General features: G+C 42.1%; 1 protein-coding gene across 1 annotated transcript in view; it reads right to left on the bottom strand.

Annotated features, from left to right (window-relative positions):
- Positions 1–2,389: 2,389 nt before the first annotated feature.
- The window catches only part of CTNNA3 (catenin alpha 3), a 751,450-nt gene continuing 730,818 nt past the window's right edge, over positions 2,390–23,021 (bottom strand). Inside the window, 1 exon segment of the mRNA XM_074999587.1 lies at positions 2,390–2,784. Within this exon segment, the coding sequence (XP_074855688.1) occupies positions 2,390–2,784 (395 nt within the window).

Below are 23,021 nucleotides of genomic sequence, written 5' to 3' on the forward strand. Positions count from 1 at the left end.
AACCACTAGTTATGTAGATACTAGAAAAAACCATGGCCCACATCTTGAACACTGCACGCAGATGTAGTTACCACATCTTTAAAAAAAATGGTATTAGAAAAGGTTCAGAAAAGGGCAACTAAAATAGTTAGGGGTTTGGAACAAGTCCCCTATGAAGAAAGATTAAAGAGATGAGGATTTTTCAGCTTAGAAAAGAGGAGACTGAGGGGGGATATGATAGGGGTATATAAAATTATGAGGTATATAAAATTAAGAGTGGTGTGGAGAAAGTGAACAAGGAAAAATTACTTGCTCCCATAACATAAGAACTAGGGGGCACCAAATGAAATTAATGGGCAGCACACAGTCAAAATGTGGAATTCCTTGCCAGGGGATGCTGTGAAGACTAGGACAATAACAGGGTTAAAAATGAGTTAGACAGATTCATGGAGGTTACGTCCATTAATGGCTATTAGCCAGGACGGATAAGAAACGGTGTCCCCAGCCTCTGTTTGTCAGAAGCTGGAGATGGATGGCAGGAGAGAGATGACTACCTGTTCAGTTCATTCCCTCTGGGGCACCTAGTACTGGCCACAGGCGGCAGACAGGACACCGGGCTAGATGGACCTTTAGTCTGACTCAGTATGGCCGTTCTTATGCTTTTAATCGTGTAGACATACCCCTACTGATGTATATTTCAGTGTTAGTCTTACACTCACAGGGGTTCTCTCTCAGTAGAAAAGCATTAATTCCTTTTCTTCTGAGGATGTAACTCATGAAGCAGGGAACAGAAGGGACTGGGAGGAGTGCATCACTTTTCACTTGTCACCTGAACTGTTCTCAGTGAAGATTGTTACTGTTTCAAAAATATATTTTGTACTTAGGCTTCCAATTAACTGCTTAACTATTCTGGAAAGTTCTGTTTTCCTAAAGAGGGAATGATTATTTGAATTATTAAAATACATACAAATACATTCAATAACTTTTCAGTATTATCCAATTTCCAAGCTGTACAACTAAGTACTACACAAAGATAACATGCAGGATCAGCTTTTCTTGTGTACATACTGCTGGCTCCACTATCTTATCTAGTCACCCCAGAGTAAAAAGACTTGGTGGTAAGCCACACAGTAATTTGCTGTTGCAAGGCCTTTAATTCACAGCCTTGCCTGTTGCCTAAGGCTGTATATCTTGGGAAAGGGACAACACAGGGTTGCCAGAATGTATAATTGCCCTTTTATACTGTAATGGATATAGTACATAGTTTACTTTTTCAGCTTTGGTCAATGTAATAGCTTTTGAGGTCATCCTCATCCTTTCCTTCTTTTGTTTCTTATATAAATCCATATAGATGTTTTCAAAAAAACAGTTTCCTATTAACAGACTCTCCAAACTAGTAACCTATGACAGATTTTAAATAACATCTTTGAATGGGGAGAGGGAGGGAAATAGGGAAAATGGATTTCAGAGTTTGTGATAGCTGTAACCAAGAGTGAGCAAGCGCAGTAAACAAAGGTATGTGTATTATTTGATTGTGTCTTATTCATAGGCATTGAATGAAGCATTGTTCTTGCATAAATCTTTTAAAGAAATCATTAGACTTGATAGTTCTGTTCTTGATATTCTCCCAATCTGCTTCTTACAATTCTATTTTCCTGTCTTAACAATAAAAAACTTTTAATATTTTTCCTTTTCTTTTAGCATCTATGAAATCTAGTGTATGTGGGGACAGCTAGTTACTACATATTTAAATTACTCTGTTACCGGGTTGCCTCCCTGGAGGGATCTTCTGCCTCCAGGTCTGTGGGCAGCCCCTCCACCCCACTACTGTGAGGGCCACAACAACCCCTCAGGCCTATAGATTGTTAACCCCGGCCTTGCTTCATGTGGGTGGGAGGCGACAGAAGCCCAGCCTTGCTTCAGGAAGGCAATAAGTCCTAGCCCTAGGCCAGAGTCGACAGGGAACACGCTCAGTTAACTGCTTATAAGTTCAGGAGCCCCAGCCTTGCTTCAGACAGGGTGGTAGGCAAACACAAGTCCACAAGGCCCAGACCTTGGTTCGCAGGGGTGGGGGGAACAAACAACACAGCAGTTTAGGGAGTCCAGGCCCTGGTTACGAGTAGGGCAGCAAACACCCCCCACAGTTTGTACAGACCCCAGGTAACAGTAGAGGAGGCCCCAGCCCTGGTTCATTCAGGGTGGGGCCACAAAGAAACTGCTAGCAGCTTAATGGTCCAAACAGTAACAGGGTTTGGCTTAGCAAAGAGCAAAGTAACTGATGCACAGCCAACGTATCGTGAGTGGGGAGGAGGCGAGGAGCAGCTTCCCTCACGGAAGAGGTAGAGGGGTGCAGGCCCTCCCACTCCATTGCACCCCAGCCCAGGGCCCTAGCAGCAGCTCCCATGAGGAGTCAGTCTGTGGGGATACAGACTACAACACACGACATGGGCTCTAGTGGAGCATCCCCCGGGCCACTTCCTACCTCTGTTTCCATTGCTGCAGGTCCCCACACAGGGTCTTTGGGGTAGGTAGCTGTGGGTAAATCTGACCAGTCGGGCATCTCCACGTCATTTGAGTAGAAGATGGGAGGCAGGACTTCAGGCTCCAGCAGGTCAGAGGTTTCACAATCATTTGCAGCAGGTAGGTCACCAGACTCCAGCATGCCCAGAGCCTCCGGGTGAGTGGGACTAGGGACACTCGCTGGTGCAGGCAAGTCTGGGTCCTCTGGATAGGTGGCTGTGGGGGAGCTCACTAGCTTAGGCTGGTTCACGGGGCTCACCATTGGCCCAAGTAGCTCTGGGAAATCTGGATACCAGGACAACAGTACGCTCAGTCATGGCTCTCTGGTTTCGTCAGGGCGGATGGATGGGTGTTCCAGTCTGTCTATCTGGCTTGGGCCTCTCAGCTCCTACCAGCAGGAGCTCAGCCAGAAGCCTCCACTCTGCTCTGAGGTGACCTTTTACTGAGCCCGGGCTCTACCTCTGGCACTTCCAGACCCAGTTGAGGCTTGCTGTCGGATGGAGCACAGGTGTTCAGGGCCCACCCACCAAGGCCTCTTGGGAGCCTACTCTGCCTCAGAGTCAGTGGGAGGCCACTGTACCATATTATGTACTCATATGAGAATACTGCTTTTCTTAAGGATTAGGTGGTTGTCAATCCTGCCAAACAGAAGAAGGAAATTTAAATTAAATATTAATTTAAGAACCAATGGATTCTGGACACTAACTTTTAACTACGTCTGTGTTACTTTTCTGATTATTTTTGGTCAGCAGCTTATCACATTACATTATTATTCACTGCATGTATAAATATTGTCTCTCTCAGTCCAATGAAGAGTAAAATCACAAATCAACACAGATAACAGGAGTCTGTGGGAGCATGTAGTCATAGTCAAATGAGATGAAGAGACCAGTTCAAAGCACATTATTTATATTGCTGTAATATATAGGAACTCTGGACATGGACCCAACTAGGCAATGTCCAGACACAGAACATAAAGGCAATCCCTTCTCCAAAGCTTATATTCCAAGTATAATACAAGAGACAATGGACAGATATAAACAGATGGGGTAGTAGTATGAAAAAATGAGATTATATTGGTCGATATAATACAGGCAACAATGTCAGCGCATCAGCTTGTGATGAAGACTTTTGTATGCAGCATGGCAAGGAAGGGTTTTATGATGGGATTTGGAAGAGGATAATGAGAACTTTATGCTTGCCTACAAGGAGCTCCTACGAACTGTGAAGGGTAGCAGGGGAGAAAGCATGTAGGTACTTGTGCAAAATTGTAGAAAAGTGGGCATTGGGGGCTGGCATCACTGGCTGATTGGAGGTAGGGGATGAGAGCTCAATAACATATCAGAGACAATAGGTAGGGTGTGACTAGGATGTGAATGGCCTTGAAAACAAAGACGAGTAACTTGATGTGATGAACAAGGGGGAGCCTGTAAAGACAGGGTTGAAATGATTGAAGGGACAGGCTAAGGAAATGATTTTGTGGGGCAAGACTACATTTCTCAAGACAGGGCAAGAACATTGAAGAAATCAAGGCTCAAGATTATGACTGACTGCACAAGAGCTGTAACTGCATGGATGGATAGACCCAGTCACTCTTTAGAGAAGTTATGTAAAAAAAAAAAAGTAAGTTTGAGATACATGCTGAATATGTGGATCGAGAGAGACATCTGACCTTAAGCTGATGTAAAAATTACAGACAGGATAGTGATGTGATCCACAACGGTTTAGAAAGGAGGAGGCAGAGCAGTATTGGACATGGATGGAGGGAGAACTGAGCTCAACATGGATAAACCAGAATTCTTAAATCTAGACATCTCTGAGGTGGTTGGAAAAACACAAACTGAGATTTTAGTTTGGGCAGAGGAAGACAAGTCTGGAGCAGAAAAGTAGATTTGCAGTAGATTTGTGTCTGTGGATGAAACTATCCAGAGCTAAGATGTACAGGGAGTAGAGAAGGAGATGGAGGACAGTAGCCTGTAGTACTCTCCCATCCAAAAAATTGAAGGGAAGATGAGGAGGATCTTTATAATGACATACTGAAGGAGCTGTTATAGATAGGAAGAGAACCAGAAAAGGATCATTGTGAATGCCATGGGGCAACAAGATTTCATGAAGAGCATGGCTAATGGCATTAAAAGATCAAGGGGCATAAGGACATATTACCAAGCTTTGGCTAGGAAGAAAGTTAGACTTTGGTGAAAGCTGTTTCAGTGGAGTGGAATGTCCAGGACAAAAGCTGGAATTGAGAAGGCCAAAGCAAAATTGGAGGACAGGACAGTACCTGTAGACTGCATGTTTTTCAGCTCAAAGAGGAAAGTGAGAAGGAAGACAGGGCAGAGGTTGGAGAAGCAAGAGGAGCACAAGCAAGGGTTTAGTTTATTTTAAGACTGGAAATACTAAAGCATGCCTGTATTTTGAGAAGGATGTAAAAGCCAGAGAAAGATTAAGGAGAAGAGAAAGATAAGTGATGAGAGAAGAAGAGGACAAGACATCTGGAGATGGGATAGGCCGGGGCTGTCAGTGAACAACTGGTTTGAGGAGGCTAATCCCCACCCCACAACCCTTCCAGTCAAGGCCCCATCCCTTCTGTGCTCATTGAAGTCCAGCGTATTGCAACTGCTGGATCCTGTCCCAGGCTAGTGCAATGTCCTGGAATACCAAGGGGCTGGGCAGATTGAACCCAGCATTCCTCATCTGGAGCAGAGGCATAATGGCAAAAACAGCAGCCATCAAATTTTCCTACCACAATGCTCTGGGACTGGGAGGGCTGAAGTGCAGGAAGTAGGAAAATTTTGTCAGTACACTGGGCACTGAGGCTCCATTGCTCCTTGCCCCAGTGTGCTGGGCTTCTGAGCACCATGGAAGAACAGGCCACCTGCAGAATGCAGAAAATATATGGAGGTAGAGCCTGAGTGGGACACACCTTGTCATCTGAGAAAGCTCAGCCTCCTCCTGCCACTGATATCTGTGACCAATGGGGATGGGATCACTGAAGCAAATGGATGGAACTTGCAGGGAGAAGAGAGGAAAAATTGGAGGGCAGATGAGAAATCTTCAGTGTTGATGGACTACAGTAAGAAACATGGAGGGATGGCACATGATGGATGGAGCTGATGAGTGATGTAAAAAAGAGATCAGTTAGTGGCTGGAGAGAGAGAGAGCGCTCAACAGCAGAGAGGAATGTTCAAAGACCGAGTCACATGAATAGACCCTTTGGTGAGGGTGAGAGTGAGATCTGAACCAGGTCTGCATGTCAAATGGAGACATCAGTGCAGGAAAATGTGCAGCGAAGAGGTAGGTGAGATTATAAAGGAATCAAGCTCTGAAAGGAAGCTTGATGGGAGGAGTTGGAGGACAGTAGATGACCACACCATGTAGTGGAAGGGGAATGATATGCCATGAATTAGTTGATTCAACTGAAGAAATGTAAACTGCTAATGAGTTGAGACAGGAAGAACCTAATAGACTTCCTTTTGCTAAAGAGATTTCAATATGTCCTGTTCCATTCAGTGTACATGGATGTAAAAAGTTACAAATTTTGACCATGAGTCATAATTTGTCTGCATATCCATAGAAGATCATGTGAAGAAAAAGTCTGTAATCAAGCATGCTCCATAGCCTTTTCTCTTCAATGGGTCTTATTTCAACTGACTGACATTAATACATCATGGTAGACCATGAGACAATCAAGGTAGGATCATGGAGTTGAAAACTTCCTTCAATGGTTGGTAAAAGCAGCAGGTAAGCTGTCTGATAGCATGACTGGACTACGTGATCACAATCCAGCCCAATAAGGGACAGCATTTAGCTATACTGCCCCAAGAAAGGGTGAGAACCAGAATTTGACTCAGTTACCAAGGGCATACTCACTCTCCAAGGGTGGAGAACATTGCTGTAGAAAACAGTGACTCTGAAGAACATTTGGGTGTTGCTTGGGACAATCTGCTGAAAGTGAGCACCTAGTACGACGCTATGGTCAAAAAGCCAGATAGCGGCCTCAGATTCACTTCTTCAATAGAAGTGGAGAGGTTATTTTACCTCTGTAATTGTTCCTGCTGTGACCACTGCTGGAATATGGTGCCCAGTTCTGGGGTTCACAATTTAAGAAGGATGTTTTGAAACTGCACAGGGTTCAGAGGAGAGCTTGAGGAATGATTAAATGGCTAGAAAGCGTAGTTTGCAGTGATCAATGCAAGGAACTCAGTCTGTTAAAGAAAAGATTAAAAAGGTGATGATCCCCATCTGTAAATATTTACATGGGGATGAAATATTTGGAACTATGCTTGTCAAATACAGCAGAAAAAAGTGTAACAATCCAGTGTCTGGAAATCGGGGCTAGACAAATTCAGATGGGAAGTAAAGTGTACAGTTTTTACAAAGAGCATAATTAACCATTAGAACAATTTACCAAGGGACTAGGTGGAATCTGGCAATTTTTAAATGGCGATTGGATGTTTTTTCTAAAAAATATGTTGTAGCAATTAGTTTGGGGAAGCTCTATAGCTTGTGTTACTCAGGAGGTCAGACTAATGATATAAGAAACGCCTGGAATAGATGCTGCAACGTGCTGAGTAGTCTGGCCTTAATCCAGAAAAGCACTTAAGCACAAGTGAATATTCCCACGGAGTCCAGTCAGGCTTGGATACTCAGCATGGACTCTGCACACTATGAATAATGTAGTAAAATCCAGTGTATGCAAAGGCACATGTGAAGATTTTTATTTATGGCATCTGCATATATTTTTATTCTCTTATGGACTAATTCTGCAAAGTTTTACCTATGTGCTCCATGTTATGCTCTGTACATAGTTGTTTTTCTGTCTGATTTTGAAAGCCCCACCTTCATGTTTACCTTGCCACTGACAGTAGGAAAAGGGTGCTTCAGCCCAGGTGGGATTTGAACCCACAATCCTTGGTTTAGAAGGCCAATGCCTTATCCATTAAGCCATCAGTTCTGACATAGCCAATGGTTTCTCTACAAGCCAATGGTTTTTCAATACACATCAGTGTTCTTCCACATCTTCAGGGTGTACTGTCGGCAGCTTCCTTTGGAGCACTATCAGGAAGTCACTTAGTCTAATGGAGTCCTTCATTGGTCTACCATTGGATCGGTTTCCTCTGACTTCTCCATTTGGTGACAACCCTAATTGCCACTGTGGATCAAATAAGGTAGTGAATGGTCCAGCAGTCATCAGCACTAGTCATTGTACATGTGAGAAGGACATCACACCGATCTCAAATGCAGACAATGACATAGTTTATGAGGTACCAGCACTTTGGTCAAGGATGTTGCCATGAGTTCTTAAATTTGTTTTTCTAGCACCTCCTCGTGCAGCCATTGGAGTTGCTGTTGCCAGTTCCTTCTTTCCCAATGGTAGTGTGCCAGTGGTCAATGTCTCTTCAGACCCTGGCATTGAAATCCCCCAAGAGAATAATCTTGTCTTCTTTGGGGAATGTCTTTCAGGACTCTGTTCATTTGGTCTAGAACTCCTTCACATCATCTTCAGCATCTAGAATTGGTGTATAAGCCATGACAATGGTTGCCTCGAGTGGAGAGTCATGAGACACTCATTGATGCCAACAGGGACTTTGGATAGGATCTTTGTCAGTTCAGTTTTGATGGCAAAATCCTATTCCATGAATTTGTTTTACTTACTTTTGGGTTCCTTTCCAGATAAATGCGTGGTCTGTCTTCTCTTAGCTATTCTCCTTCCGGCCTATGTGTTTCTGCCAGGGCCGCTATATCAATGTTGAATTATTGCAGCTCATGGGTGACAATTGATGTGCATCTTTTAGGTTGATCACTGTCTGGGTTGTCCATTAGCATCTGAATATTCCATGGTCCAAAGTTTACTGTTTGATTTCGATTGCATAGGGGTGAACCCACTGGATGTGATTATGTAGTCAGGGGTTGAGGTGGACTAAATTTAGGGCACCTTTTTTAGCCCTCTTCCCATGTGGGATAAGCAGAGTGGATCCTAAATAAGGCTCTCCAGTCATGGATGCAGCAGCCAGACTGTTCTACCATCTCAGCCCTCAACTGCTACGTACATCCACCACCTATGTGCTGGTTCATTACTAAAAGCTTCCAGATTACACAATCCTGCTCCCATTGCCATTTGCCAGTCACCATAGGGCTTAAGTTTAGGGGAGTAGTACACAGAGGAAGAGGCCTTTGTGTGACTTCTTTTAACATGTGCGGACTGTTGCACTGCAGCCACCACATGGCTCTTGATGGATAGAAGGCCTGTAATCCATGACGACTGGGAGTCTCTTGTCCACTGTAGCCTTCATCCACCTTCACAGCCATTGTAGCTTTACCCTTGCTAGCCTCCACCCCTTCTTCCATTGAGGAGTTTTAAGATTGTTATTTGTCTGGACCCTCCCCCATGACTGTGCCATCATGGTTGACCCCGCTGGGAGTACAAGACTCCCTATGGCATTACTCTCAGGTTCATTGGAACACACAAGCCCACTCACCACAATAAGATGACGATCTGGAGAGTGAGTCTCAAACTGTATCATCTATTGACATGATGTCGTGTGCTGAATGGAACATGTCAGGGTGGAAAGTAAGCAGTAATTCAGAAAATTTTGGAGACGATTCAGTTAGCTGTAATATTTCCAGGATAAAATTAACACCCTTGGTGTCTGAATGAACCATATGGCAATAATTTGATGAAAATAAACAAAGTGCAACATACTGGCAACAAAACAATGGATCTGATTCTGGAAATAATTCTGAGCCAAACTGTGAAGCACTTCTTCCCATTGGTGAGGTCATTCACATGAGCAGTCCTAATGAAGTCAAGAGAATTGCACATTTTGAAGACTACTCATTTTTTTTTGCAAAAGAAATAAAAGGGCAACTCTAGCCAAAAGAATGAGTCTGAAAAAGTTCTAAAAAATCTTAGTGAAAGACCATGATAAAAACTTTTCCCCAGCCAACCTTCAGGTTAAACACTTGAACCTTTTTGATCCAACAACCATGGGAACCAAGGTATATTGGAAGGAATTTTTTGGACCATGGAGAGCACTGGTGCAGGGTTTAGGAGGAACGGTGCATGAGGGGGATGGGTGCAGTGTGCTTCTCTGGCACCCTGCTCCTGGGGCTCATGTTACTCTGCATTCCCTGTCACTCCCAGACATTGTTCCCCCTTCACTATGGGAGCAGTGAGGGACAAGATGCCACACCAGATCTTTGCTGCTCTGCTGTTCCCCCAGCTGGGGTGGCAGGGGAGCAGCAGCACACACAGCCACTTTCTCCTCCCCAGTGCCAGGATCCAAACTACAGGTGTTCCTGGATCAGGGACACATGGAGTACCGGGGTATATGAGCAGTGGGGAGGGAGGAGAGGAGGATTTATCTTCTGGAACCTTCTCGTGCAAAGCTACATTTCCATGTACTTCCCCATCTGTGTGTATCCATCTGTTTTCTCATATCTTCTTCTTACTTAGGGAACTCTTTGGGGATAGGACTGTCTTTTGTTCTGTTGTACAACATTCAGCACAAGTTGGTCCAGAATCATGACTGAGGCTCTTATGCACTATGATGACATTTATTCCTCAAAGTACACATGTTTTCTTGAGACTAACAATATCTCATCCAAATGCTCAGAAAGATGGATTGTGAACTGGGGGCTAGAACAATTTTTACACTGTGTATTGACAGCACTGAACCAAAGTGTAAACAGTGTATATACTGGAAACCAAGTCAAGGGGTGAAGCCACACCTCCAGCACCTCTAGTTCCAGCACCGATGGAATATCAGCAATCCACAGAAATATTTGAATAGCTTTCTTCTGTTTTCATCCAGCAATAAAAATAGGGATAACACTTCTTACTGACCCAAATATATGCTTCACTTGAGTCAGGCCCTTTTCTACCTTATAAGGAAAATGAAAAAACTAACTACTAAACTTTCAAGAAAGCAAACATTTTCTATAGAGATGAAATACATCATGCACTGATTATTGTACCACTATATTATTATGGGATAAATTGACAGCATTAAGGTAGGGGAAAAAAAGTATATTACTTGGACCAACGGTAAAGAAACTCTGGAAGAATTCCACAGAGATTTTAACACCCTACACCCTACCATCAATTTCTGCCTGGACTATTCCACATCAGAAATACATTTCCTGGATACCACAATACAAATCACTGATGGCTATATCAACACTACTCTCTACTGGAAACCCAGTGACTTCTACATTTGCCTATAAGCCTCCAGCTTCCATCCAGCATGCATCACATGATCCATTGTTTATAGTCAAGCCCTTAGACACAATCACATCTGCTCTGATCCTACTGACTGAGACAAAAAACTTCAAGACCTCTACCAAGTATTTATAAAACTTAATTACCCACCTGGAAAAGTAAAAAAAACAGATTGTCAGGGCCAAAAAAATACCCATAAATGCTACTCCAAGATAGGCCCCAGAAGATCAATAATGGGATACCTCCTGTCATCACCTATAGGCCCCAACTCAAACCCCTGCAATGCATCATTAAAAACCTACAACCTATTCTAGATCATGATGCTACACTCCAGAAGGCCCTAGGTGACAGGCCTGTCCTCTCCTATAGACAACCTTTTAACCTAAGAAAGATTCTCAATAGCAATCATAGGTTACACCACACTAATACTAATCCTGGAACTTTTCCTTGCAACAAACGCTGCTGCCAGCTTTGTCCACATATTTATTCTGAAGATACCATCACTGGACCTAACCAAGTTAGTTGCAAGATCAAGGGCACATCCTCATGCACTTCGAGTAACATTACATATGCCATTATGTGCCAACGATGTCCTGCTACTATGTATATTGGACAGACTGGGCAAAACCTCTTCTAAAGAATAAATGGACACAGAGCAGATATCAGTAATCTCAATACATACAAGCTGGTCAGTGAACACTTGAATGGAGTGGGCCACTCTGTTAAAGACCTGAATATTTGTGTCCTGGAACAAAAATAATTTAAAAACAGATCACAATGAGAGAGTTGTGAATTGGAATTAATATTCAAATTCGACACATTAATATGTGGTATGAACAGTGACATCGATTACCTCACGCTTTACAAGGACTGCTCCCTTCCTTTGATGCTCATAATTATCTCAGGCAGGACACTTAACATCCCCATCCCTCTGCCACCTACTTCACCCCATTGTTCTTGATTTGTCAGTTTTTATTGCAATTTTTTTTGGGTCATCTGTACTTATAAATGTCAGTCTGTATTGGAAATGAGATTGATTTTATGAACTGGGTCTGTCCCGTGAAAGCTCATCACTGAATAAATCATTTTGTAAGTTTTTGAAGTGCTACATTTCTGCTGTTTTGTTTTGGTGGAGTACAGACTAACATGGCTACCTCTCTGTTACTAAAAACCCAGTAATTTAGTTAATTTAAAAGTGACCTGGAAAAGAGGAATAGATAGATTAATGCCTTTTTTTTCTTTCACGTGTGTAAAGGTCTGGAGGCTTCTGATTTTTTTTAAGTGTTAAAAATACCAAAAAAGGGGATGTCTGGTCGCACCTGCTGCTGCTGGAGAACCAGCTAGGAGTCTCAAAAATGAGAAATGGGATTTTGCTGCCCTTAGTGGATCAGAGTTGTTGAAGCTTTATTAAAGAGGCATTCTCAGCTATGCATTAGACACACAAACAAAAATTCCCCCCCACAAAAAAACATTTTAAACAATCTGAACAAAAGTCTCCTTGTCTCTCAATCTACTTTCATTAGCCTGGTACATGTGATGTCCTAGTACACTAGTTATGCATCTAGAATATCTAAAATAAAGGGATGTGGAACTCCAAATGTACAAGAGAACGGGAAGGGAAAAAAATCATATGTATCCAAAAAAGGTCACACTTTTTTTATTCCCCCTTTACAGGTCACCTTTAAAGCCTGAATGAGCAGAACATTAGAAAAAGTATTGTAGGGAACAATTCTGCACTTAAGATGCGACACACTAGATGACAAGTTTTCTTCATAATTCTCAGGATACTAAAATGCATTCTAATAGTAATAACATTAATATACTAATTGCAACAATTCCCAAAAACACTAGATGACAGAACTTTTGGATATCATCTCTTTTTTGTCCTTTTAACAACCAACTTCTCACATTAGATTCTAATGATGGATAGCTAGTACTTTGCAGCAAATCAGAAAACTCCCAAATTATTTTGACTTGTACAATGTATTGATTTTTCAATTAAAATAGAAGTTAAACAAAATTAACAAGACCTTTTGTGAGAAGCTAGCATACATATTACATTTTAAACAGGCAAACCGAAAGGTTTGAAAGTGCGTCCTCTGCATCCATATTTATATTCTTTGTGCTTTCTCCTTGATGCTAGATCTGTGAGATCACTGAAAATTCTACAATGGTTTATCAGAAAAAAAAAACATTCCTGGAGAACTTTAAAGACTAACAATTTTATTTATTAAGTAATGAGCTACCTAATCATCTACCTAATACATAAAATTGTTAGTCTTTAAGGTGTTACAAAACTGCTGGTCTTTGTTCTATGAAGCTACAAACTAACCCGGCTACCCCTCTGAAATGGTTTACTAGTACATTTTTTTAAAATTGCTTTTTCCAAACACTTTCCTCTCATTCATTTTATTTACTCCCAGCTTTCAGTTTCAAAACATATTTTTACATGTGCTGTTCACATTCACATGGAAAAAAATTCTGTATTCATTTAAAACAAACTGACAACTCTTCTGCAGCATGGAGGAGGAGAACACATTGCTATTAATGGTTTATGGTATACACATGCATGCAGAGACAAAGCGAGGAGGAGGACTGAGTCCAGGTACACATGTTAAGCTGCTACTCTAGCCAGGGAGCTTCCTGTGACGCTGTCAAATTTTGAGGGGTAATCTATAGATTTATACCCTGTAAAGCAACGGGGAGAGCAGGGAAAGGTTCCCTTGATAGAACATGATACTGTCCCTGCACTGATTCTTTGTTGGCACTGTTACACACTACCTCTTAGGTAGGGGCAGAATGCAGCAGCACAAGGGATGTTAGCTCTACATCTCACATTGACTTTAATAGGAGACGAGTGGGTAAAACCTCTCAGTGCTCAGGATATGGTTTATGCTTCAGTAGGCTTAATAATATTGGTTGCGCTCATGAAATTTTCTACAGTGCTCCTTGCTTCTCACCTGCTGTTCACTCCACATGTAAACTACTAAAACAGAACTGTTCTGGAAAAGATACCGGCTTTCAGTGCCACTTGACAATATGTGTTCAAACTTCTAAATCAAATCTATGTTCATGATCAAGGTCTCTTTTGAGACCTACAGTACATTATCTGACTCGGCTGATGTTAGAAATACATCTGCTTGTGCTGGTAGGAGACATAGCAATAACATATATTTCTGGCTTTCTGTAACATTGCAATTGGTTTTTAACTAGTAAGCAAGAAACTGTTCTTTAAAAGTTTTGTGTCTCCCCACTGTCCTTTCACAGGAAACAATTCAATTATTTTTTCTTCTCAATTGTACAATGTTTGCTCAGGTCCTGCTTCAAATGGGATTTAAAATGTCAAACACCCCAGCTAGACCATGATGAAAATGTGTATCACTGTTCTCAAGCCTACACAGCTCTCATTCATCTTAACAGTGGTTCCTTTCCTGCCCTGCCCCCACTGTTTGGTACACTCCTTGTAGAAGTTTTAGGGCCATTTCACTGTGTTTTCGAAACAAATAATACAGTATAAGTTATAAAATTGGAGAAAATGTTTCTTACAAAACATTTTTTGCAATTTTAGGATTTGGCAAGTATAAAAAACCTGGGTTTTTGTTTCACTTATTTCAGGTAGGTACTAGAGTTACATGTGTCTGCTGGAAATATGTTCCTAAATTATGGTCAGGCCAAACAATCTGAATAGAGCAGATGAATAGGTTTGTCCTAGAGAAAGGAATATGGATTTGTCAATCTGCAAGCGTCAAGCTTTCAGGGGGAGTAGCCATGTTAGTAGTCTGCAGCTTCACAAAAAACAGAGAATACCTGGTGTTATTGGTGTTACATACATATATTTATTATGTAATGAGCTTTTGTGAGTAAGACTCACTTCAGATTTTGGAGAAAAAATGAGAGCATGTGGGGCAGGAGAAAGGAATGTACATATATATATTGGGGAGGGAGAAGAAGCAGCGGAAAGAGAGGCCGGGGTGGAATTCACCTATCATTAATAGGACCTGTGGACAGAATAACTTAGGTGAGATGAGTGCCATTCCTGTGAATATCAAAGGTGGGGAACAATTTCCCCAGTTTTGGTATTTCCAGGAATGGCACCCATACTAAACTTATTTTATTCCTTCCACAGGTCCAACTAGTGATAGGTGACCTCCCCTGCCACCCCTTCTTTTCTCCTTTCTTCCTCTTCCTGTCTCCTGCCCCACATGCTCTCATTTTTTTCTCCATAATCTGAAGTGAGTCTTACTCACAAAAGCTCACTACCCAATAAATAAAATTATTAGTCTTTAGGGTTCTACAGGAATGCTGTTTTTTTTTTTTAAGAGTCAAGCTTTGTAAGCCATAGAGGATGAAGGAGACAGCATGAATCTGCACATTAGCAGGGGAGAAGAACTTTATCTGGAATACCCTTGAACAGAATAAATGTGAAAGACTTATTGGACTAATAATACAGAGGGAAGAAAATCTCTCCATTAGCCATCACTTTGGGGATAAAGGAACAAGGACCTTCTGATTCTGTGAGTGGTAGATCCTCCTGCCTGAACTTCTGGTAGCTTGATGTAATCGAGCAAAGTGTTTAGGTAAATATTGCTCAAATTACCTTTCAGTCTCTAGACAACATACTAATTTGTTTTGTTTGTAACCATAACTTTCTCTTTTTCTCTTCCTTAACATCTCTTAATTCTATGTTCTCTCTTAATAAACTTCTTGGTTTTACCATAAACCATTAATAGTTGTGTGTTAAGGTAAAGAGTGCAACAGGCTAGTGTGTTTCCTGAGAGATAGCTCAGTTAATTTCTGTGAGCATCCACTGAGAGGGATTGGGCATAACACACAAGTATCTCTGAGGAATTTAGGAACTGAGATTCACTTAATGTTAACTGCAAGGCAAGGTTTAGACTGATTTCAGAGTCATACAGACCAACATAAGAAGGAGCATAGCATACATTTTTTAGTATTGAAGGTGCTACAGGATAGATGTGGCTGCTACAGATGAAAGCGTTGTGCTTTTTTGTTGGGAACAATCCATCATACAAAAGCAGCAAAGAGACAGTTTTAAGTGAGCAATCCACAACACAGCAATGTACTAGATCAGACCAAAGTGAAGAAAATAACAGACATGCAATCCTTAGCTGTATAAGAGAAATAAGCATGTTAAATGTTGTTACTCAACTACTGGACTGTATGCTTATATAATGTTATGACTGAGCAGCATCCCATTGTACTGTAATTACAGAACTTCAGCAGACCCTCAGATGGCCTAATTTCTTTTAAATCAAGGGATTTACATTATGGACTTATACCAGCTAAGTACTAGCCACTTGGGCTCAATGTAGACCAAGCAGGGCATAATCCACTCCAATAATCTGTTGTGGCAACTTAATGTTATTATAAAAGTGGAAAGTGTTAAATAATATGCTCAGTGTAAAGAAAACCAGTGACAGGGAATCTGTAAATTTGATTTATAAATGTCACTCACCAAGCAAGCAATATAGAGATGATAATACAGGTGAGAGAGACAGAGAGAGAACCATTAACAAAAAAGAGGTTACTCAACTTGTGCAGTAACTGTAATTCTTGTGTTTCCCCCCTTTTGAGTGCTCCAGTTCAGGTGTGCATGAGTCTATGATTGGAAATTTTCATTGGCAGTATTTGTGTGGCCCACATGTGTTGCTGATATCCTCATGCCCCACAACAAGGCTATATCAGCCTGCATTTCAGAAGAAAACTCCAAAGCAGAAAGAAAGGAAAGTAGGTAATAGAGCACCCATAACTCAAAGAACTACTACTCACCCCATGCATAACTTCTCTACCTCAAGTAGTATCCCTCTGGATGTTCCACTTCAGGTGAGCCAAGTAGTATCCCCACAAGGAGGATAGAGTTTTGGAATAGAGTCCAGCACAGAAGAACTGTTATCATCAACAGTCATCAACTCTAGGGATATCAAATAAGGCATAGTGCCTGGAGAAAGTACGTATAAAACCCTACACAGCAGCTCTGAACATTTTTAAGTAGAGCCATAGATATGCTGTGACCTTCTCAAGTTAGCTGATGTTTTTGCAGAGAATTGAATGCTAGCAACACCATAACTAGTTTTAGTACACCAACATTTATGTTAAGAGTTTTTGTGTAGACATAGAGCAACCTGTAGATCTGCAAACATAACAATCTAGGAGAATTACAAAATAATTTAGTCCTAGACTTCCATCTAGATAAGGACTTCCTCACAGTTAAGGTATGGAAGGCAATCTCCGGGTTGAAATTATGTGGTTTTGGAAAGAAAACTGGTAGGTAAATTATCTGGTTCAGATTAAATTTAGAAGGCACTTAAGGAAGAGACCCTGTGTGTGATCATAAGGAAACAATCTCATTGTGTGAAAAGAGGGTCTGCTATTAAGTTCTCTCTCTCTCCAACTGCAGGATCACATAAAATGTAAAAGCAGTTTTCATGCACAAATTCAGTAGGATGCAGATAGCCATCAGTTCACAAGGAAATTTAGTGTGACTTGTAAGAACCAAATTAAGGTCTTAAGCTGGGGTGGGGACCTTCACCAGTGGGAAGAGATTAGCCAGATCTTACATGGTGGGCAAAGAGCCATAACCTCTCAATAATAATATGAAAAGCTATTAAGGCACCCAAATGGACCTTGAGAGAAGTGAGTGATAGTCTTGGGGGGTTTGTTTTTGTTTTGTTTTTGTTCTTTTTAGTTGCAGCAAATATTCCAGAATCAGTAGAAGCAAGTTAGGATAGGGAACAGCATTTATGGTAGAATATTTCCTACCATTTAGTAATATCTATTATAGCCATGCAGAGCAGACCTACTGTAACCCTCTGAACAACTGAGGACCCATGCCTAGATGCTGAGAATGCTCTGATTGGAATGCAGAAAACAACTGGTACCCAGGGAGCAGATCTCAGGAGTGACAGAAAAATTTACAACTAAACAAAGAGCTAGACAAAATGGGTATGAAAATACGCCTGCCTTGATCACACCAAGGATGTTAGGATAACACTGATCTTATTCTGTCTAATTATCTTTATCTTTTGGGGCATGTCTACACTACAGAATTATTCATGAGACCTACTTAACAAAGCCAAAGCTGGTGAGTGGTAAATGAAAGTAAAATGCATTTACATTTGACTGTTTGTATTATGTTCATTTAATTCCTATATTAGTTTCAAAGAACATTGTGGTAAAGGCCACATGGTGTATAAATGGCAAAGGTAACAATGATCCACCTTGTTCTTATGTCAGAACACCCAAGGACACATTCTACACCAAGAGCACCCTTTATTGTCTATGGATCCCTTATAGAAACTAACCACCATCAGTGGCTCATCAGAGCACCTGTGGACTAATTATCTCAACCTGTTACCTCCTTATCCTCCTCCTAAGAGTTCAGCCCCTGGTCACTGCCCATATTAGGCATGTTGTGGAACTGCACTGTCCCAAAGGAGTTCCCAAGCATGAAAATGGAGACTACTGAGTGATGTACCCCTAAAACTGCTGCAAAATGCTCTCCTATTTGCCTATAGTTGGCTCTGTTGGCCAGTGGGAAATACAGAACAAACTTACGTTCCTGCTCTCTTCCTGCCTAGCTGATCTTCACTCTGTCTTCTTGTGACGCCATGAAAAGAAAACATTTTAAACTCTTAAAACTCGAATGAATCTGAAACCACAAACAGTGCAAAAATAGTGCAATCACAGGTTCCTTATTTCCAATCACAGGTTCCTTAATTGCATTAACTGTACATGAATGTGTGGTTGCGTGTCAGAGAGAGGCCTATGGTTTCTTTGACCATGGGATTCTGTTTCAGGCACAAGGATTGCTACGAAGAGATGGCATCCACCTAATGAACTGAAGGAAGAGCATCTTTGCAGGCAGCATAGCAAACATAGTGAGGAGGGCTTTAAGCTAGGTTTGTCAGGGGACGGTGACATAAGCCCCGAGGAAAGTGGGGAAGTATGTACCTGAAAGAAACAAGGAGGAAGAAACAACAAAGGAGAATCCCTGTTTCAAAAGGAGAGGGTATGTCAATCAGCAAAGTATTTAGGATGTTCGCACACGAATGCAAGAAGCATTAGAAGGAAGAATTAGAAACCCTGGCACAGTCACTGAAGTATGAGGTGATTGGAGTAACAGAGATTTGGTGGGATGACTCGCATAACAGCAGCATGATCATGGAAGGGTGTAAACTCTTCAGGAAGGGCAGGCAGATGAGAAAAGTAGGAGTTGTGCTGAACGTAAGAGAGCAGCATGAGTGCTCTGGGCTTCAGTATATAGAGGGAGAAAAGCCTGTTGAGAGTATCTGGGTTAAGCTTAGAGGTGGAAGCAATAGAGGTGATGTGATTTATGTCTGCTATAGACCAGCAGATCAGGTGGATGAGGTACACAAAGCTTTCTTCAGACAACTAAGAGAAGCTTCAAGATCACAGGCCCCGGTTCTCATGGGGCACTTTAATCACCCTGACATCTGTTGGAAGTTCAATACAGCAGCACGCAGACAATCCAGGAAGTTTTTGGAGAATGTTAGGAATAACTTCCTGGTACAAGTGCTGCAGAAACTGACCAGGGGCCATGCACAGCTTCTGCTCACAGACAGGAAGTAAATAGTAGGAGAAGTGGGTGGTAATCTGGGCTGCAGTCATCATGACATGGCAGATTTCAGGATCCTGATAAAAGGAAGAAAGGTGAGCAGTAAAATACAAAGCCTTGATTTCAGAAGAGCAGACTTTGACTCCCTCAGAGAACTGATGGACAGGATCCCTGGGAAGCTAATATAAATGGAAAAGGAGTCCAGGAGAACTTCCAGTATTTAAAAGAAGTCTTCTTGAATGCACAGGAGCAAACCATCTCAATGCGCAGTAAGAAAAGCAAATATGATAGGCAACCTTGGCAAGCTTAAACTCAAAAAGGATGCATATAATAAGTGGAAACTGGGACAGATGACTAAGGAGAAGTATAAATACATTGTGCAGGATCACAAGGGAGTATTCAAGAAGGTGAAAGCACACTTGGAACTGAAGCTAGCAAGGAATGTGAAGGGTAACAAGAAAGGTTTCTACAAGCATGTTAACAGTTAGAGGGTGATCAGGGAAGGTGTGGATGAGGGAGGTAACCTTGTGATAGATGATGTAGGAAAAGCTGAGCACTCAATGCTTTTTTGCCTCTGTCTTCATGGACAAGGTCAGCTCCCAGACTACTGCAACAGACAATGCAGTATGGGAAGGAGGTGGGCAGTGTAAGGTGGGGGGTGAACAGATTAAGAGCTATTTAGAAAAGCTAGACATACAGAAATCCCTGGTTCCAGATTTAATTCATCAAAGAGTACTGAGGGAATTGACAAATGTCATTACACAGCCTTTGGCCATCACCTTTGAAAACTCTGGGAAATTGGGAGAAGTCCTGGATGACTGGAAAAAGGTAAATATAGTACCCATTATTTTTTTTGTAAAAAAAAAGGAAAGGAGGACAATACAGGGAGCTATAGACCAGTCAACCTGACCTCAATCTCTGGAAAAATCATGGAGGGGGGATCCTCAGAGAATCCATTTTGAAGCACTTGAAGAGGGGAAAGTGATTAGGAATAGTCAATATGGATTCACTAAGGGCAAGTCATGCCTGACCAATCTGATCTGCTTTTATGATGAGGTAACTGGCTCTGCGGACATGGGGAAGCCAATGGATGTGATATACTTTGACTTTTAGAAAGCTTTTGATGCAGTCTTCTACCGTATTCTTGCCCACAAGTTAAGCAAGTATGGAAGAGAGAAATGGGCTGGAAAGCGGATAGAAAGCTGGCTAGCTGATCTGGCCTAATGGGTAGCTACCAATGGGTAGCTCTATGTCTGGTTGGTGGTCGGTTTCAAGTGGAATGCCCCATGGATTGATTCTAAGGCCAGTATTGTTCAACATCTTTACTAATGATCTGGATGAGGGGATGGATTGCACCCTCAGCAGATTTGCAGATGACACTGGGATAAGGGGACAGCTAGATAACATTGGAGGGTAAGAATTAGGTACACAGTGATCAAAATAAGTTGGAGGATTGAGCCAAAAGAAATCTGAGGAAGTTCAACAAGGACAAGTGCAGAGTCCTGCACTTAGGATGGAAGAATCCTAAGTTACTGACTGGGGACCGAATAGCTAAGTAGCAATGCAGCAGAAAACGACCTGGGAATTATAGTGGATCAGACAATGGACGTGAGTCTACAATGTGCCCTTGTAGCCAAGAAGTCTAATGGCATACTGGGGTGCATTAGCAGGAGCATTTCAAGCAGATCTAGAGAAATTGTTAGTCCCCTCTATTCAGCACTCGTGAGACGTCATCCAGAGTACCGTGTCCAATTCTGGGTCCCCCCACTATAGAAAGGATGTCAATGCATTGGAGATGGCCCAGCAGATGTCAATGAAAAAGTCTGGGGGCTGGAGCACACAACCTGTGAGATGACGCTGAGAGATTTGGAATTATTTAGTTTGCAGAACAGAAGAGTGAAGAGGGATTTGATAGCAGCCTTCACCTTCCTGAAGAGGAGGGGGGCTCTGGGGAAGATGGAGAGAGGCTCTTCTTAGTGGTGATGGATGGTAGAACAAGAAGCAGTGGTCTCAAACTACAGAGCGGAAGGTGCAGGTTGGATATTTGGAAAATATACTTCACCAGGAGGGTGGTGAAACACTGGAATGTGTTACCTAGAAAGGTGGTAGAATCTCCATCAGTAGAGGTTAAGTCCTGGCTGGGATGATTTTGTTAGGATTGTGCCTGCTTTGGGTAGGGGGTTGGACTCTATGACCTCCTGAGCTCCCTTCCAGACCTAGGATTCTATGATTTTTTTTAACCTTCACATGTCGGGATTTCTTATTCCATGCAATGTTTTTTACCTTTACATTACTTATACCCTCAACCTTAACTCCATATTAACATAATTTTGTGTCTTGGAATTACTGCTACTCACTAATCATTATTATTATAGTTGATAGCAGTGTTTCTTAAACTATGATCCGCAGAACAGTGGTGTTCTGTGAACAACTCGCAGGTGTGCCCTGAGCATCTCACACTTTTTTTATATGATACACTGATAGGATATATTTTCTGTTATTAAAACCAGATACAATGTTACTTCTTCATTGCTAGGATACTTGATTAAATTACTTCATTTTGTTTTTGCTGTATATGTTGCTGTTTGGGGTTTTTGTTTGTTTGTTTCTTGTCTGACAACAGTTTTTGAAGACAATTTTTCTAGGTATTGCACATTAAAATTATTATTGCTTGGTGTTCTATGGTCTCAAAAAGTTTAAGAAACACTAGCTTATAGACATTATAAATAATAGCTACTCACTGTGGCAGATCACAGACTGCACATGACAGGTGCCTGAGGGAAGGGAAACATTTTGGGCATTGGAGGAACACATTTTTGTTCCCCTTGTAAGTTCATGGAGGGAACAGTCCTGCAGGCTGCATAAGCAGCTGGGGCTCATCAAGGGTCAGCCAGCATCAGGCCATAATTAAAGCACCTGGGACCAATAAAGGCCTTCAAGCTTTCTGTAAAAGGCTTTCTCCAGGCATCAGGAGGAAGGGGGCGTGGTGCCCAGAGAGATGGAGGCTGGAGGTATGGAGCGTGGACCTGACCTGACCAGACCAGACCCAAGCGCAGCACAGCCCACCACTGTACAGCCAGCAGCATGGTACTGGGGGAAAAGACCCCAGAGGGTAGTGGTAGGTGAAGAGGCCAGGGAAAGGGAGCTGTCATGGGCCAGGGACAAAAAGCTACACTGGCTTCCACCCCTAGGGTCCCTGGGCCAGAGTCCAGGGCAGTGGGTGGGACTGGACTCCCCTCACCACTTTTCCTGGTAGGGCTGGCCAGCTGGGGTAGGGCCAGAGTAGCTCAAGGCTGGTTTAGAAGGAATCTACTCCACCTCAAATTCAGACTGGCCTTTGATGAAAATGGCTCGGTAAAGGGAGACCCTTGCCTTCAGAAAATCCCGGAGCAACAAACGGGGCCTCCCCAAGTCTCTGAGGCCCACAAGGAGGTGCCCAGAAGTGTAGGACCCTTTAGGGATGGTCGAGGGGTTCACCACACCACCTATTTTCAAATGCCAGAACTTTCAATGTATCAATATAGTGCCCTGAAGAGCTCACTCTTCTGGCTATGTATCGTATCCTGAAAGCACTGATATGATGATTCCATACTCCAGCAAATTAGGTTCTGTTTTGGTTGTTAGAATGGATCCCTTTCTAGAGTGATCAAGAATAGTCTGAAAAAAAATTGAAAAACAAAAGCCTTTGAACAGTTCATTTTGATA

This window comes from Carettochelys insculpta, chromosome 7 (genome assembly GCF_033958435.1).
Source record: "Carettochelys insculpta isolate YL-2023 chromosome 7, ASM3395843v1, whole genome shotgun sequence".
Taxonomy (NCBI): Eukaryota; Metazoa; Chordata; order Testudines; family Carettochelyidae; genus Carettochelys; species Carettochelys insculpta.